This window comes from Vombatus ursinus, unplaced genomic scaffold, assembly GCF_900497805.2.
Source record: "Vombatus ursinus unplaced genomic scaffold, bare-nosed wombat genome assembly UNPS02014814.1, whole genome shotgun sequence".
In the NCBI taxonomy this organism is placed as follows: Eukaryota; Metazoa; Chordata; class Mammalia; order Diprotodontia; family Vombatidae; genus Vombatus; species Vombatus ursinus.
Window position 1 is genome coordinate 12133837 of NW_020954592.1, and position 13419 is coordinate 12147255.

A 13419-nucleotide genomic window follows, 5' to 3' on the forward strand; every position below is an offset into this window, starting at 1 on the left:
TGGAGACAAATGCAACACTGGAAATGGCCTTTTTTTCCAGTCTGTGGCATATTATCAAAGACTGGACAAGGACATAGGCTAATCATTTAGCCCACTATTTAATTGAATTTTGGGTCACCTGCAGTTTTAATTCTTAATTGAATTTAGTTCATTTATGGTGTTATTATGTTAAATGTATTCAGTACTGTATTCAGTTCTGGCTACCATATTTTAGGAAAGACAGACAAAATGGAGTGTGTGTCATCTCAAGAAGATAGAACATCCCACATAAAGATTATTTGAAGGAATTGGGAATCTTTAGCCTAGAGAAGAAAAGGCTTTTAGGATAGGGGTTAGGGTAGCAAGAAATTATTTTAGTCTTAATGTTTTTGAAGGGATGTTATATGAAAGGAAATTAGACTTGTTCTGCTAAGTCTCAGAATGCAGAAGAGGCATCAGATTTAGACTTGATGAAAGAAAAATTTGCTTCCTATTAAGTAGTCCAAATGTGGGATGGACTCCCTCTGCTTTTGAAGCCCTTTCACTAGAGGTTTTCAAGCTGAGGTTAGATTGGTGATGTTATGGAAGGAATCCTTGTTCAGAGATTGATTCAGCTAGATTCTGAAGGAGAGGTGGGTTTTTTTGTTGCTGAGCAATTGGGAGTCATTAAAAGTTCTGTGCAGTTCCCCAAATTATTAAGTGCTTATGTTGTGCTGCGATTACAAAAAAAGGGCAAAAAACACTTGTTGCCCTCAAGGAGTTTACATTCTAACGAAGGAACTAACATGTGAAGAAAAGGTACTTAAAGGATATGTACAGTGAAGAAATTACGGTGAAATAGTGTTATAGACAAGGGACTGGCAGCTGGGGTAGGGAGACAGGGAAAGGCAGAGGATGGAGTTTCAACATCTGAAGGAATCCACCCTCCACAGTCTTAGGAGAGAGGGTTCCAGGAATGGGGGAAAGTCAGAGTAAAGGCAAAGAAACAGGAGATGAATGGTTGTGTGGGAGTATATGAAAGCAGGCAGGGCTGCTAGATGGTTGCGTGCTTATAGGGAAAGAAGTATATGAAGACTGAAAAAGGGAGGAAGGGCCCAGGTTGTGAAAAGTTTAAATGCCAAGCCCAAGACTTTACATTTGATTCTGAGATAGCCACTGGAACTTACTGATCAGGAGTTAGACTTACAATGTATAAAATCACCTTGGCTGCTGGGTGGAAAAAACTTGAGGCAGGGAGAGCACTTAGGAGGGAAGTGGGGAGAGCTTGAACTAGGGTAGTGGCTATGGAAGTAGAAATGTATATGAGAGATGCTGTGCAAGTAGAAGTGACAAGATTTGGCAAATAGATGGGACATAGGAAGTGGGTGAGGATGACACTGAGGTTATCAATCTGGGTGACTGTCATGTTGTCATACTCTTGACAGTAACAGGGAAATTTGAAAGAGGGAATGTGGGGGGGCAGGGCGGGGGAAGGAGGATGAGTTGTATTTTGGACATATTGAGTTTAGATGCCAATGGTACATCCATTTGAAGATGTCCATTGGGCAATTTGTGATGCAGTCTGGGAACTTTGAAAAAGGCCAGGTATAGATCTGGGAAACAGCTGCATAGACTCATGAGACTTGGTAGGATCACCAAGTGAGGAAATATATAGAGAAAAGATGGCCTAGGACAGAACCTTTTGGGGGACATTCAAGGGAAGTGGATGAAGATTAGGAACTGAGATAAGACCAGGAGAATGCAATGTCACAGAAACCCATGAATATATATTGGATATAGGAGGAGGTGATCAATAGTGTCAGATGCTGCAGAGAGGTCAAGAAAGATGAGAATTGAGAAAAATCCACTAGGTATTTTAAGAATTTTTATCATTCAACACTAAATAGAAGGGACATTTGTAATATACGTAATGGAACAGAAAAAGGATTATATATAAAACTACAGGTCTCTGTTACAAACACCTTGCTTTTCTTTTAAAGAGTATAAGATCAACCTGTAAGGTTTTCAAAGCTGTTCTATTTGTCTGGCCTTGCCTCAATGACCTTTTTTTTTTTCCTTGCTATCTTTAACCCTCTTACTCCTTCCTGTTGAAGGAGGAAAGAAGGTAAATCAAGCAATAATAACAAATAATACATAGTCAAAACAAATTCCCATTTAGGCTCTGTCCAAAGATTTTTGTCCAAAGTCTTTGCATCTTGAGTTCTTTCTGACAAGGTGTGGGTAGAAAGCATAATTGCTACTCCTCTGCAATTGTGGTTTGGTCATTTCACTGATGAGAGTTTTTTAAGTCTTTCAAAGTTGTTTTTCTTTACAGTGTTATTGAATAAATTGTTCTGGTTCTCATCTCACTGATCAATTCATAGAGATCTTCCCAGGTTTCTTGGACCACGTACACTATTTCATTATTTCTCACAGCACAATAATACTACATTCGTATGCTATACTTAGTTTAGCCATTCCTCATTAGATGGGCAGCACATTAGTTTCTAGTTCTTTGTTAGAACAGAAAGACTTGCTAGAAATATTTTTGTACATTTTGTAGTTGGTTTTCTTCTGCTTTGTTTGATCTTTTTGGAGTATAAAAGGCCATCAGATGTATCAATTAAAATATCATTGGTAACTTTATGAAGAGCAGTTTCAGTTGAATGATATAATATAGTGGGAAACCAGATTGAAGAGGTTTTAAAAGAGAATGAGAGGAGAGAAAGTGGAGGTGTACCTAATTAGCACATAGGTTTCTCAAAGAAGTTTAACTGAGAAGTAGGTGAAAAAGAAGATGATTTGTAATGGGACTTTTTTTTTTTTTTAAAGGAGGGTGGAGAGATGGGAGTGTAGGTAGCAGGGAAGGAACACGAAAACAAGGGACAGATTAAATGTTAGAGATGGGGTGGGGATGATACTGGGGCATTTGGGTGAATGTAGATCTCATCTATCATTTTGGTAATGTGATCATAAGCTTTTAGTCCAGCATTCTTTTTGTCTGTTCTTTTGTAACTTCTACAGATAGTCTTTCCCAGTCCCACTTAATTCTAGTTTCTTCCCTCTGTTAATTATTTCCTATATTTGTACATATTTGTTTGCTTGTCACTTCTAGTAGTTTGTGCAATAGAAGGCAGGGATTGTTTGCTTTTCTTTGTATCTGTGTATTAGCACAGTGCAGGCATGTAGTAGGCACTTAATAAATGCTTAGTTGACTGATTGATGTGTTAGCTATCACATCAAGTTTTGTATTATCTCAAAATTTAAAAGTATGTAATCTGTGCTTATATTCAAATCGAGGCTCTGCAACTCTGTCCTAGATACTTACCTCCAAGGCTAACATATCTTTTAATGATTCCACAAATAAGCATGCTTTGGGTCTTGTCAGTTAGCCAGTTCTGAATCTACTTAATTGTTGTCACATTTTTGTCCACATTTGTTCATCTTGTCTACAAATGAGACCAGACTTGCACAACTTTGCAGTAGGTAGGGACTAAATTAATATAGGCTAAACTTCCTCAGGCCGGCCTTAGATTGGTTAGACTACAGACAGACTGACGATGGTTGATTGCTGGGGGTCATGTGACAAACAGGAAAGTGCTCGGTGGTAACCCTACATTTTTCTCGGGCGGCCCGAAATCCTTTGGTGGGCCGCATGTTGTGCAGGCCTGAACTGTACTATCAAATGTCCTGCTAAACTCTAGAGAAATCATTTTCAACATTTTCCCAACCAGTCTAGTAATGTAAAAAAATGGAAATACTAGTATCTCTAAGACAAGTTGCAGATGCTGATCTACATTGGTACTGGAGTTTCTTCAATGGGTGGTTCCTGTAACAGTAAAATCATAGGCGTCTTCTCCTCACCCCCACCCACCCCCCAACCAAAAAAAAAAGTGACAGAACTACTGGCTCTTTTTGTACCAGTTTTCATTTAACTTCCCTCACTTTCAGTCTTACATGTCCTTAAGAAGATCTCTTTGGTTTTTTATGCGTCTTCTCCTCTTTCTCATTAGAATCAATTGTGGCACTGGATTTTTGCTTTTGAGAGCCTCCGATCCCTCTTCATCCAGCTTCACTATTAGAGTCTCAAGCCATGTGATCCTACTTACCGTATTTCTGTTGGCACACATCAGATCTAATGTTCCATTCTTGTCTCTAAGGAGCTCTAAAATAGATACTCAAATGTTTGAAAAATTCCCATTGCAAGTGTCTTGTCTTTTGTCAGTATCTTAGCAGATTCCTCCAGGTGATGGCTGTTTCCTACTGAGCCTTACATAAATGCTTGCTTGTCACTGTGTTTCTGTCCTCTGTGGATTTCCACACCAGTATTTCCTTGATAAATTTTTATCTCTTAGCTTAATCACTTCCTTTTAAGCAGTGGGTAACCAAATCTGTATTCCAGTAATATGACATCCACCAAATTTCATTTGGAACAGGCAACCAATAGAGAGGATCATCGAAGGGCAGATGGGTAAACTGGATCCTTCAGAAGATACCAGCAGATTTGAAACTATTGACTTGGGGAAGCAGTTATGGCCTAGAGAGAAATCTGCTAATATTCACACAGGGCAGAATAGTACTTGGGAAATTTTATGAACTTTTATGCTAGAGCAGCATGTGACAATTGAAAAAATAGTTTTTGAAACATGTACTGAGATTGGCTACTGGTTTTATTCAAAACAGGTACTTACATTCAGTTGATTGATTATTGTAGCTATTTCATCTAGCTATTGGTACATATTTATTGAATAAAACAGATTTGCACAATCATGTCTGTGGTGTTTTTTTAATTTGAGAGACAAGAACTAATTGGTCCAGGTTACAAATGGTTATCAGGACTCAACGAAAGGGGGCCTTGATGGAATCTGGATTGTTGCAAACTATGTAAAACAATTATATTTAGGGGATTCATGGAAGTGCGGGGTTTTATTTAGTTCAAAATTTTAGGATATTTGGTTTGAGAACTCTGCATGGTATTATTGTACTCTTGCCTGGTATATTTGTTGATGCTGAATTCCATCAACCATTATTCTGTAGTTAAATTGCTTTAATGACCTTTCTGAAGTGTCCAAATTCCTTCCTTTTTTTCCTGATGTTTAGTAGTTATAAATAGCTTTTTGCTTTTTAATCTGTAAAGCATGAGACAGTTTTAATTGTCTTAGGCTTTTTTGAGGTTAAGTATGTTGTGCTTCTTCTGCATGTGAGTAATTTAAGTACTTGGAGAACTCAGTACTTCTTGTCAGAGGTCATATGAAGTTAGTAGTGGAGGATGTTGGATGTTGGACATGAAACACCTGATTTCCAGGCTCATGTTTTTGATGGCTTCTTGTTGATTCTGGGAGAGTCTGCACATTTTCCTTGGTGAGTTTTGTTTTTTTTTCTGTTAATGCCTTCAAATTTGTTGAATGGCATGACTGTATACTACCAATTCCTTCACTTGTTGGTCTTTTTTTTTTTAAATTACCAGATAGGAATATCAACCTTATAGGAAACTGAGATATTGTTATCCAGCTTGCTCGTTATTTGTCCTGATTGTAATGCCCTTTATTTTACTGGATTGTCGAGATTTAAGGACAATATGATGATTTTATTTATATTTTCCATAGAATTTAGGGGAAAACTCCTTTTTTTCTGTGATTCTTTTGTGTATCTATAGAATTTTGACGTCGAAAGGCCAAAGAGGAGGAGCAAATAGCTTATCAGTTAATTGGTATTTATTAAGCATTTGCTTTGAGTCTTCTTTTGTCCTTAGGTACTTGGATACAAGTACAAGGAATGAAATAAACCCTACTTGCAAAAAGCTTACATTCCAACAGGGGACCAACAATTTAAGTATATATACCCATTAAATGCAAAATATTTAAATATCTGCCATGGTAGCTTTCAAGAGAGGGCATTACCAGTTGAGGGAATCAGGAAAAAATTCAGGTAGAAAATGGTGCTTAAACTGGGACTTGAAAGAAGAAAGGGATTCTGTGAGGGAGAAGTAAGGAGAGGGAATGTATTTCAGGCGTGGCAAACAGCCAATTATAAAGGTATGGAGATGAGAGGGATGGAGTTTTATGGGTGAGGAACAGAGAGAAAGTCCATTTTGGTTACATTGCAGAGCAGTAAAGGCAAGATTGTTCAGTGAAGCTGGAAAGATTAATTTGGGGCCTGGTTGTGAGGGTCTTTAAAAGTTAAACAAAAATTTATATTTGATTCTAGAGGCAATAGGAAACCCCTGGAGTTTATTGAGTGATCCATCAGATTTGGACTTAATGCAAATTGCTTTAGCTACAGCATGGAATATGGATTAATGTGGTGAGTCAGATCAGAAAGACCAATTAAGAAGGCTGATGCAGTAGTCTAGGTAAGATGTGATGAAGGCATGAACTAAGGTGGTTGCTCTGTGAGAAGAGAGAAGAAAGAAACAGCAAGATTTGCAACTGATTGGGTGGTATATAGGATGATGGAGGGGAAGGAATTGAGGAGGAGTATATTAATATAATTTTTAAAACTGTTTTAAAAGCTTTAAAAAAAGATTTGTATCTTGTTTACTTCAAGGATCAGGATTGGTTTTGTTTTATGCAAATTTTATTTAACCTAAGGCTTAGTAGAATTCAAACCTGTTTGAAATTATGCAAAGAAAACAACTAAAAATCCTAAATATCCATCTGTACCCTTTAATCCAGAGATCCCATGACTAGCCATTTACCTAAAAGATAGATAGCATAGACTGAGAGAAAGGCCCCATATATACACCAAACTATTTATGGCAGCAAAGAACTAGAAAAAAATAGCTGAACAAATTGAGGTGCATAGAATCTTTGGATTGGAGATCTAAAGTTGGAAGGGACCTCAAAGGCTGTCTAGTCCAAACCCCCCTCATTTTACAGATGAGTAAACTGAGGCCCAGGAAAGTTAGGTGATTTTTTTCCCCCGAAGTCATATGAATGTAATATTATTTAATTGTAAGAAATGATAAATAAGAATTCAGAGGAGTGTGGAAAGATGATTTAATATGAACTTCATGCAGAATGAAGTAAGGAAAACCAGGGAAACTACACACAATGACTACAACAATGTAAATGGAAGAACAAATAAAACTGAATGTTGTGTACATTTAATGACCAAGTTTATCCCAGAAAGATAGGAGAAAATTCACTCCCCTTTCTTTGCAGAAGTGGAGGGGGGGCAGGTAGGATTGAGCACCAACCGTGAAGTCAGGAGGACCTGAGTTCAAATGTGGCCTCAGACCAAATACTTGACACTTACTAGCTGTGTGACTTGGGCAAGTCACTTAACCCCAGTTGCCTTTTTAAAAAAAAGTAAGAAGTGGAGGAGTATGCATGTGGAACATTGCATGTTCTATTAGACTGGTGTGTTCAGTTAGTTTTGCTGAGCTGTTTCCCCTTCCCATTCTCACCCCCCCTTTTTTCCTTTGTTACTAAGGGCAGCTTCCTAGGAAGGGGAAAAAAAGTGATGGGTATAAATATGGAAATGAAGGAGGGTAGAAAAACCAGATAATTAAAAATAGGAAAAGCATGTAATAAACTCAGGCTTTCATTCTGAAGTGCAATATATCATCAGAGTAATGTATATATATAACACCAGTGTAATGTGTAATATTGCCTTACATGTAGAGTAGACTTCATGTAATTAAATAGTGCCAGTTGTTAACTGTGGAATTATGAACAAAGATTAGACTTCCAAATAACTGTTTAGACATCATTCTGATAAAGGCTTGATTTCCACATAAAAAGAAACATGCTTTGTAAATGACTTTTTTTGGGGGGGGGTGCTAGGCAATAGGGTTAAATGGCTTGCCCAGAGTCACATTGCTTGTGAGTGTTGTGTATCTAAGGCTGGATTTGAACTCAGGTCCTCCTGACTCCAGGGCAGGAGCTCTATCCACTGTGCCCACTAGCTGCCCCAAAAGACAAATTTTTAATATGTAATAATTATTTTAAACCATTTTAATTTGTGCCACTTAAGTATTTTTTAGTATTTTTTTTTAACAATTTGGAGGAACCAGGTATATTCTAATGCCTGCCAGCTACCTTACAAAATAGTATTTAGGTCTGTTCTACCAGAAGAATTGTTGAACTTGGCCTCTTAATGATCTGCCACTACTTTTTCACTTTTAATATAGTATTTCTGACACTCAAGAAGATGCTGAGGTAGTTTGAGTCTCTTGAGAAATTTTCAGTCAGTTTTGCAGTTCTTGAAGACTTTTTTTTTAGATAAGCGGGTTGGTGTTTTATTCCCCCAAAAGTACTGGGAAATAGGACCCAAGGAAGATGTGTTATTGTTGAAAAATAGGATTTGATCAAATGAGTGATTTTTTTCAGCCAAGTCTGTGTTTATGCTCATTTAGTTGGGCTATAAGGTTGATTTTATTCAGTTATTTTCTACCAAGGATTTAAAACCACATTATTTTATTTGTATATTGAGATGTAGTTTGAGCATTATTATCCAAATAGGTAATGTTTTATTTGAATGTATGACTTTAAAATACCATGCGTTCTGAGTTTATTGTCATTGGGCTGAATTTCTTCCAAAACGTGAGCTATGTATGTCTTAAACTTGATAAGCATTAGTGGGTAAGCAGATTCCGTAATTGAGTTATACCTGTAGCATTGCAAAGTATCTTGCCTAAAAGCTGATTTTACTGTAGAATTCAGGGGTGGGAAAGGTTGCCAATTTAAACAAAAATCCACTTGAAAGGATAAGTTTCTGTTTTTAGTGTTAGTGTTTTCTTTTGTTTTCCTGACTTTGGGGGGAAATTTAAAAACATTTTTTATTTCTCCTTTTATCGTTTGCTTTTACATTACCTTCATTATTTAATATCACCTTTCTCCACCCTACTGAATTCTTTGTTCTACCAGTGGACTCTTCAACTCTATGTACATGCAATAAATATTCCATACCCACAGCTTCCATCTTCTACAAAGGAAGGGAGGCACACTTTGTCAATTGTTAGTAATTTTAATATTGATATTACTATTGAAATAGTTGATAACTCTTTTCAGTTACTTTTCGTTACTGTAGCAAGTTGTAAGGATAAAAGCTACCAGTCATTTTATTTTTTCTAGAGTTGATAGGTTGACCTAGGAACCAAAATTAATTATAGCTGTTGTAAATAATGGCTGCAATAATATAAGAGCTGTTATTTCTTATAGCACTTTATATCTCCCTTTAAAGTTTGCATTTGTGAGCTCATAGGCATGGAAGACCTTTCAAGTATAGGTGCATATGTATTTCCTGTATTATACCACAAAGAACTGCTCTGCCCCACTAGAATTCTTTTTAACAAAGGTGTAAGGGAAGCCTTCTTCGTCACTTTTTCATTTGAGGGTTCAGAATTTGGTTTATTCAGCTTCATAAAGACAAGTGGAAAGTGGATTATATTTGGGGTCAGGAGATCTGAGTTCAGATCCCAGTTCTACCACTTAGCTTACTGGGTAGTGACACTGGTAAAAATTACTTTTATGTTAAATGAGGGGGTTAGATGACTAGTGTGGAAAAAATGTTTAACATGATGGCACATGTATAACCTATATCATCTTGGGGAGGGGAGAAGGGAGGGAGGAAAAATTTGGAACTTAAAATCCTATAAAAATGAAAGTTGAAAACTGTATTTATGTGTAACTGGAAAAATAAAATACTATTTACAAAAAAAATAATAAAATAAATGAGGGGTTTGAACTATGTGACCTGAGATTATTTCTAGCTCTAAGTCTTGGATTCTACTTATGTAGGTACATGCTATAGAGAAAAGGAATGACAGATGATGCCTGGATTCAGAAGTAAAAAGCTAAAGGGAATAAGATGAGTTACTGTACTTACTACATCTCACTAAAGAAGTAAAAAAAAGTGTTTTTTTTAGAAGTTGGAAAATTTGTTTCTGTAAATGTGGTTAGTTACGTTTGTTGTTTTAAGTGTCAAGTTTTTGTATTGAGATGAAATTAGATTTTGTAGCTTGGTAAAACTGTTCATTGTCTTAATACAATTTGTCATTCTTTTTCATTTGAATCCCATTATATTTAATGATCTGAGGCCTTGGCAAAACCTAATAGCTTTTTAAAGTCACCCAATAATACATTGGTTCTCTTACTGGGTAAGTGAAGTGTCTCAAATACATTTATTAATTTATTTAAATCTTTCTTCTCTAGTTCATAATTGGCACAATGGAAGAAGCTGGAATTTGTGGCATAGGCGTAAAATCTGATATGTTAAGCAGTGCTCAGCGAAATGATATTCTGCAACATCAAGAATCTAATTGCCATGGTTCAAATAGCAAAAAATCATTGGAGGAGGTTGAAGAGAGTAACTTTTTAACCAAGAATAGAAATTTAGTCAGTACAGCATATTGCGCTCGAGAATCAAGAGAAGAAACACCTGGTCGAGAAGCTCGGACAGATCCACCAGATGGTCAGCAAGATATAGAGAGTGACAAAAACAAAGAAAAAACATTAGGTAATGTTTTTGACTTTAGGGACTTGCTGTCCATTACCATTGTCTAACTAAATTATTTTCTAATAACTTGGCTTTGGAATATAATCAGGTATCTCTGTATCAGCAATATAACACTGCCTTTGGTCAGGTCACTTTACCTGTTTTACAGACATATGTCATAGATTAGCATCAGCATACATGAGTTTGAAAGGAATTGATGTATTAAACTAGATAGAAACAGCTATAACAGATTGTCCCTTTTTCTTTTGAAATGTAATCCAACCCCATAGGCCCAGGCAACTTTTACTACAAACATGCACAAGTTCATGACTTGTAGTGCTACTGTATATTAAAGATGAACTTTCTTATTTGTAGAGGGCGAATCTAAAATGGACAAACCTAGTGTCTTCAATGAATTAGAGGCAGGTTGTTGAAATGGCCTTAAAGCATCTTTCATATATTACCTATGATAATGAAGGATGGAATAATATGAACACTATTATAAAAAATTGATTTTTAAAAGTTATTAGCTTCAGTTTTTTGTTAGAGTAGCGACTTAGAAGTTGATTGTCTAGAAATTAATAAAATCTTTGTTTAAAAATACTGTTGAAAATTCCCATGGTTTTCCAAAGAGTTGGAGGTTCTAATTTATAAGAGTTTTCTTCCTTGTACTGTGTCTTTTGGGAATAAAATGGTGCTATAATATCTTAAATGAATGAAGTTTTAAAAATCTTTCTTTAAATTACTCATCGATTGAAATGGTTGGCCTCCACTGCTTAATGCTCTTTCTGCAATTCTTATGCTTACCATTTTTTCCAAAACAAAATTTGTAAGCATTTTCTACTTTCTAGTGCCCTATTGTACTAAAAGAAGATAAAAATTAAAATTGTTATCTTGAACTAATGGACCCAAAAAGTTTGAGGTAAAGAAATTATAATTATAAGTGAAGCTTAGGATTACATTTCCTGAGTTTTTCCATATTTGATAATTCCAATAACATGCTATATTTAAGCTTATCATTTTATTTGTGTTGGCCAATCTAGATCAGTTGCCAATTAAAATTTCATTTAATGATAACATAATAGCATTTATGCAATGCCTGGCACTATGCACTTGACAAATATTATCACATTTGATAACTCTCATAAATCTTGGGTGGTGGGGATGGAAGATGCTATTATTATTATTCCCATTTTACAATTGAGGAAACTAAGGCAGACAGTTAAATGACTTGCCCAGGGTCACACAGCAAGTGTCTGAGGCCAGATTTGAATTTTGGTTTGATTTGGGTAGGAACTGTTCATTAAATGTCATTGAATCTGGGCATAAGAGTTTATATTGTTTCGATTGATTATTAATGTTGGAGGGAGATTAAACTACATTCTCTGACTATGGAGAATACTATCTGAAACTCTTCTAAATTCTTTTATATGTGGTGCTTGGTTAGGTAGCTTTTCTTTCTTTGATATTCCTTGTAGCTTGCATAAAATGTTATTTTGAATACCTATATCAAGTTTTAGGAAGGTAAATGGAATTTTTTTTTTTTTATATTCCTCAATTGTGTGGTCTTGCTTTGCAATTTAGAAAGTACCAAACTATTAGGAAAGGTAAAAAGGTGAATCAATTCTGAATTCTATGCCTGTGATGTTTAAGGATTAAAAAATTTTCTTAATTATAGTAATTTGAGTTGTTTCTAGTTTCTATGTACAATAGTAGAATCAAACTCACTATATATTAAGTATCCTGAATTGCAAATAGAATGTCTTTTGGTGTGATATGATATCCAGACATTTTTCCTAATACTCATTGACTTCATTTTATTCTTTCAGGAAAGGAAGTTTTATTGTTAATGCAAGCCTTAAATACCCTTTCGACTCCAGAAGAAAAATTGGCAGCCCTTTGTAAGAAATATGCTGATCTTGTGAGTATTATTCATCTCTGGGGAAAAAATCTCATATAAAATGTCCCAAAATGTGTAGTAAGTTTAAAAATTCTGTATGAATTATTAAAGTCTTGATCCTAAAATTTTTGTGGGCAGGGAGTGGGGAATTTAGAGAGGATTGGTTTTCTGACTTTAATTGTGTAACTAAATTTAGAAGATATAGACAATAGAATGATTAGAGAATTTCCAAAATTAAGAGAGTTATCTCAGGTAGTATATCAGAGGGCAGTAAATCATTTATCTGTTATCTTTTCTGTAAGTGATTCTAAAACTGTAGTAGGTAGAGTTGAGTGCTCAGACCATTTGGATGGAAGCACATATTGAAGGTAGAATATTTGGTAAAACAGTACTCTTGTGTACCATCCTGACAGCAAACTAGGCATGCTTAGAAAGGTAACATTGGGATACTGGATGGTGTCTTCAGTGTTCCCACTGTCTTTTGTGAAGGAAATTTGATCTAGAAAGCATAACGTAGGCCTAACCTAGTTCACTCAGGAACCTCATATTTTCTTCTTCTTTTTTTTTTCGTTGGAGCCTCATATTTTCTGAGACATAAAAGCCAAGAACAGTTTACTTTGATGTTGTCAACCTGGAAATTCTGCTATTCCTATGTGAAAATGATAGAGGAGATAAAATGTTATGGGAACATTTAATTATAACAGCTCTCAATCTATTGTATTATACTGTCCTTGCCTTTCCAAAAATATTTATGCAATCATTGATTAAATTATTATTTTGATTTCTTGGTTCATTAATAAACCCAATAACAATTTTATTAATGATTGGCTTATAAAAATGAGTCTAGTCTTTTTGTTGCAGGAGCTGAAAAGTTGTTTATATTTGCTTGAATAAGATTTCTTCTACTATTGTCACATTATTTGAGAATAGCCTGAACAGGAAGTTTTAATAGCTACAAGATCTTTTGTTGTTTTCGACCTTAACAAATAATGCATTCCTTTTTCTTTTCTTTCCTTTTCCATGGGGGGGGGGGTAGACAGTGGGGTTAGTGACTTGCCCAGGGTCACACAACTAGTAAGTTCAAGTGTCTGAGTCCAGATTTGAACTCATGTCCTCCTGAC

General features: G+C 35.6%; 1 protein-coding gene across 4 annotated transcripts in view; it reads left to right on the top strand.

Annotated features, from left to right (window-relative positions):
* Positions 1 to 13419, top strand: part of TXLNG (taxilin gamma) — a 52775-nt gene that overhangs the window by 23871 nt on the left and 15485 nt on the right. For 3 of the 4 annotated variants that reach the window (XM_027835441.1, XM_027835443.1, XM_027835442.1), the window contains exons 2-3: positions 10116 to 10419; positions 12228 to 12319. In XM_027835441.1, coding sequence (XP_027691242.1) covers positions 10116 to 10419; positions 12228 to 12319 — 396 coding nt within the window. Of the gene's footprint in view, positions 1 to 5256; positions 5320 to 10115; positions 10420 to 12227; positions 12320 to 13419 lie in introns of those variants that run through there. The other variant, XM_027835445.1, reaches the window with a different exon arrangement.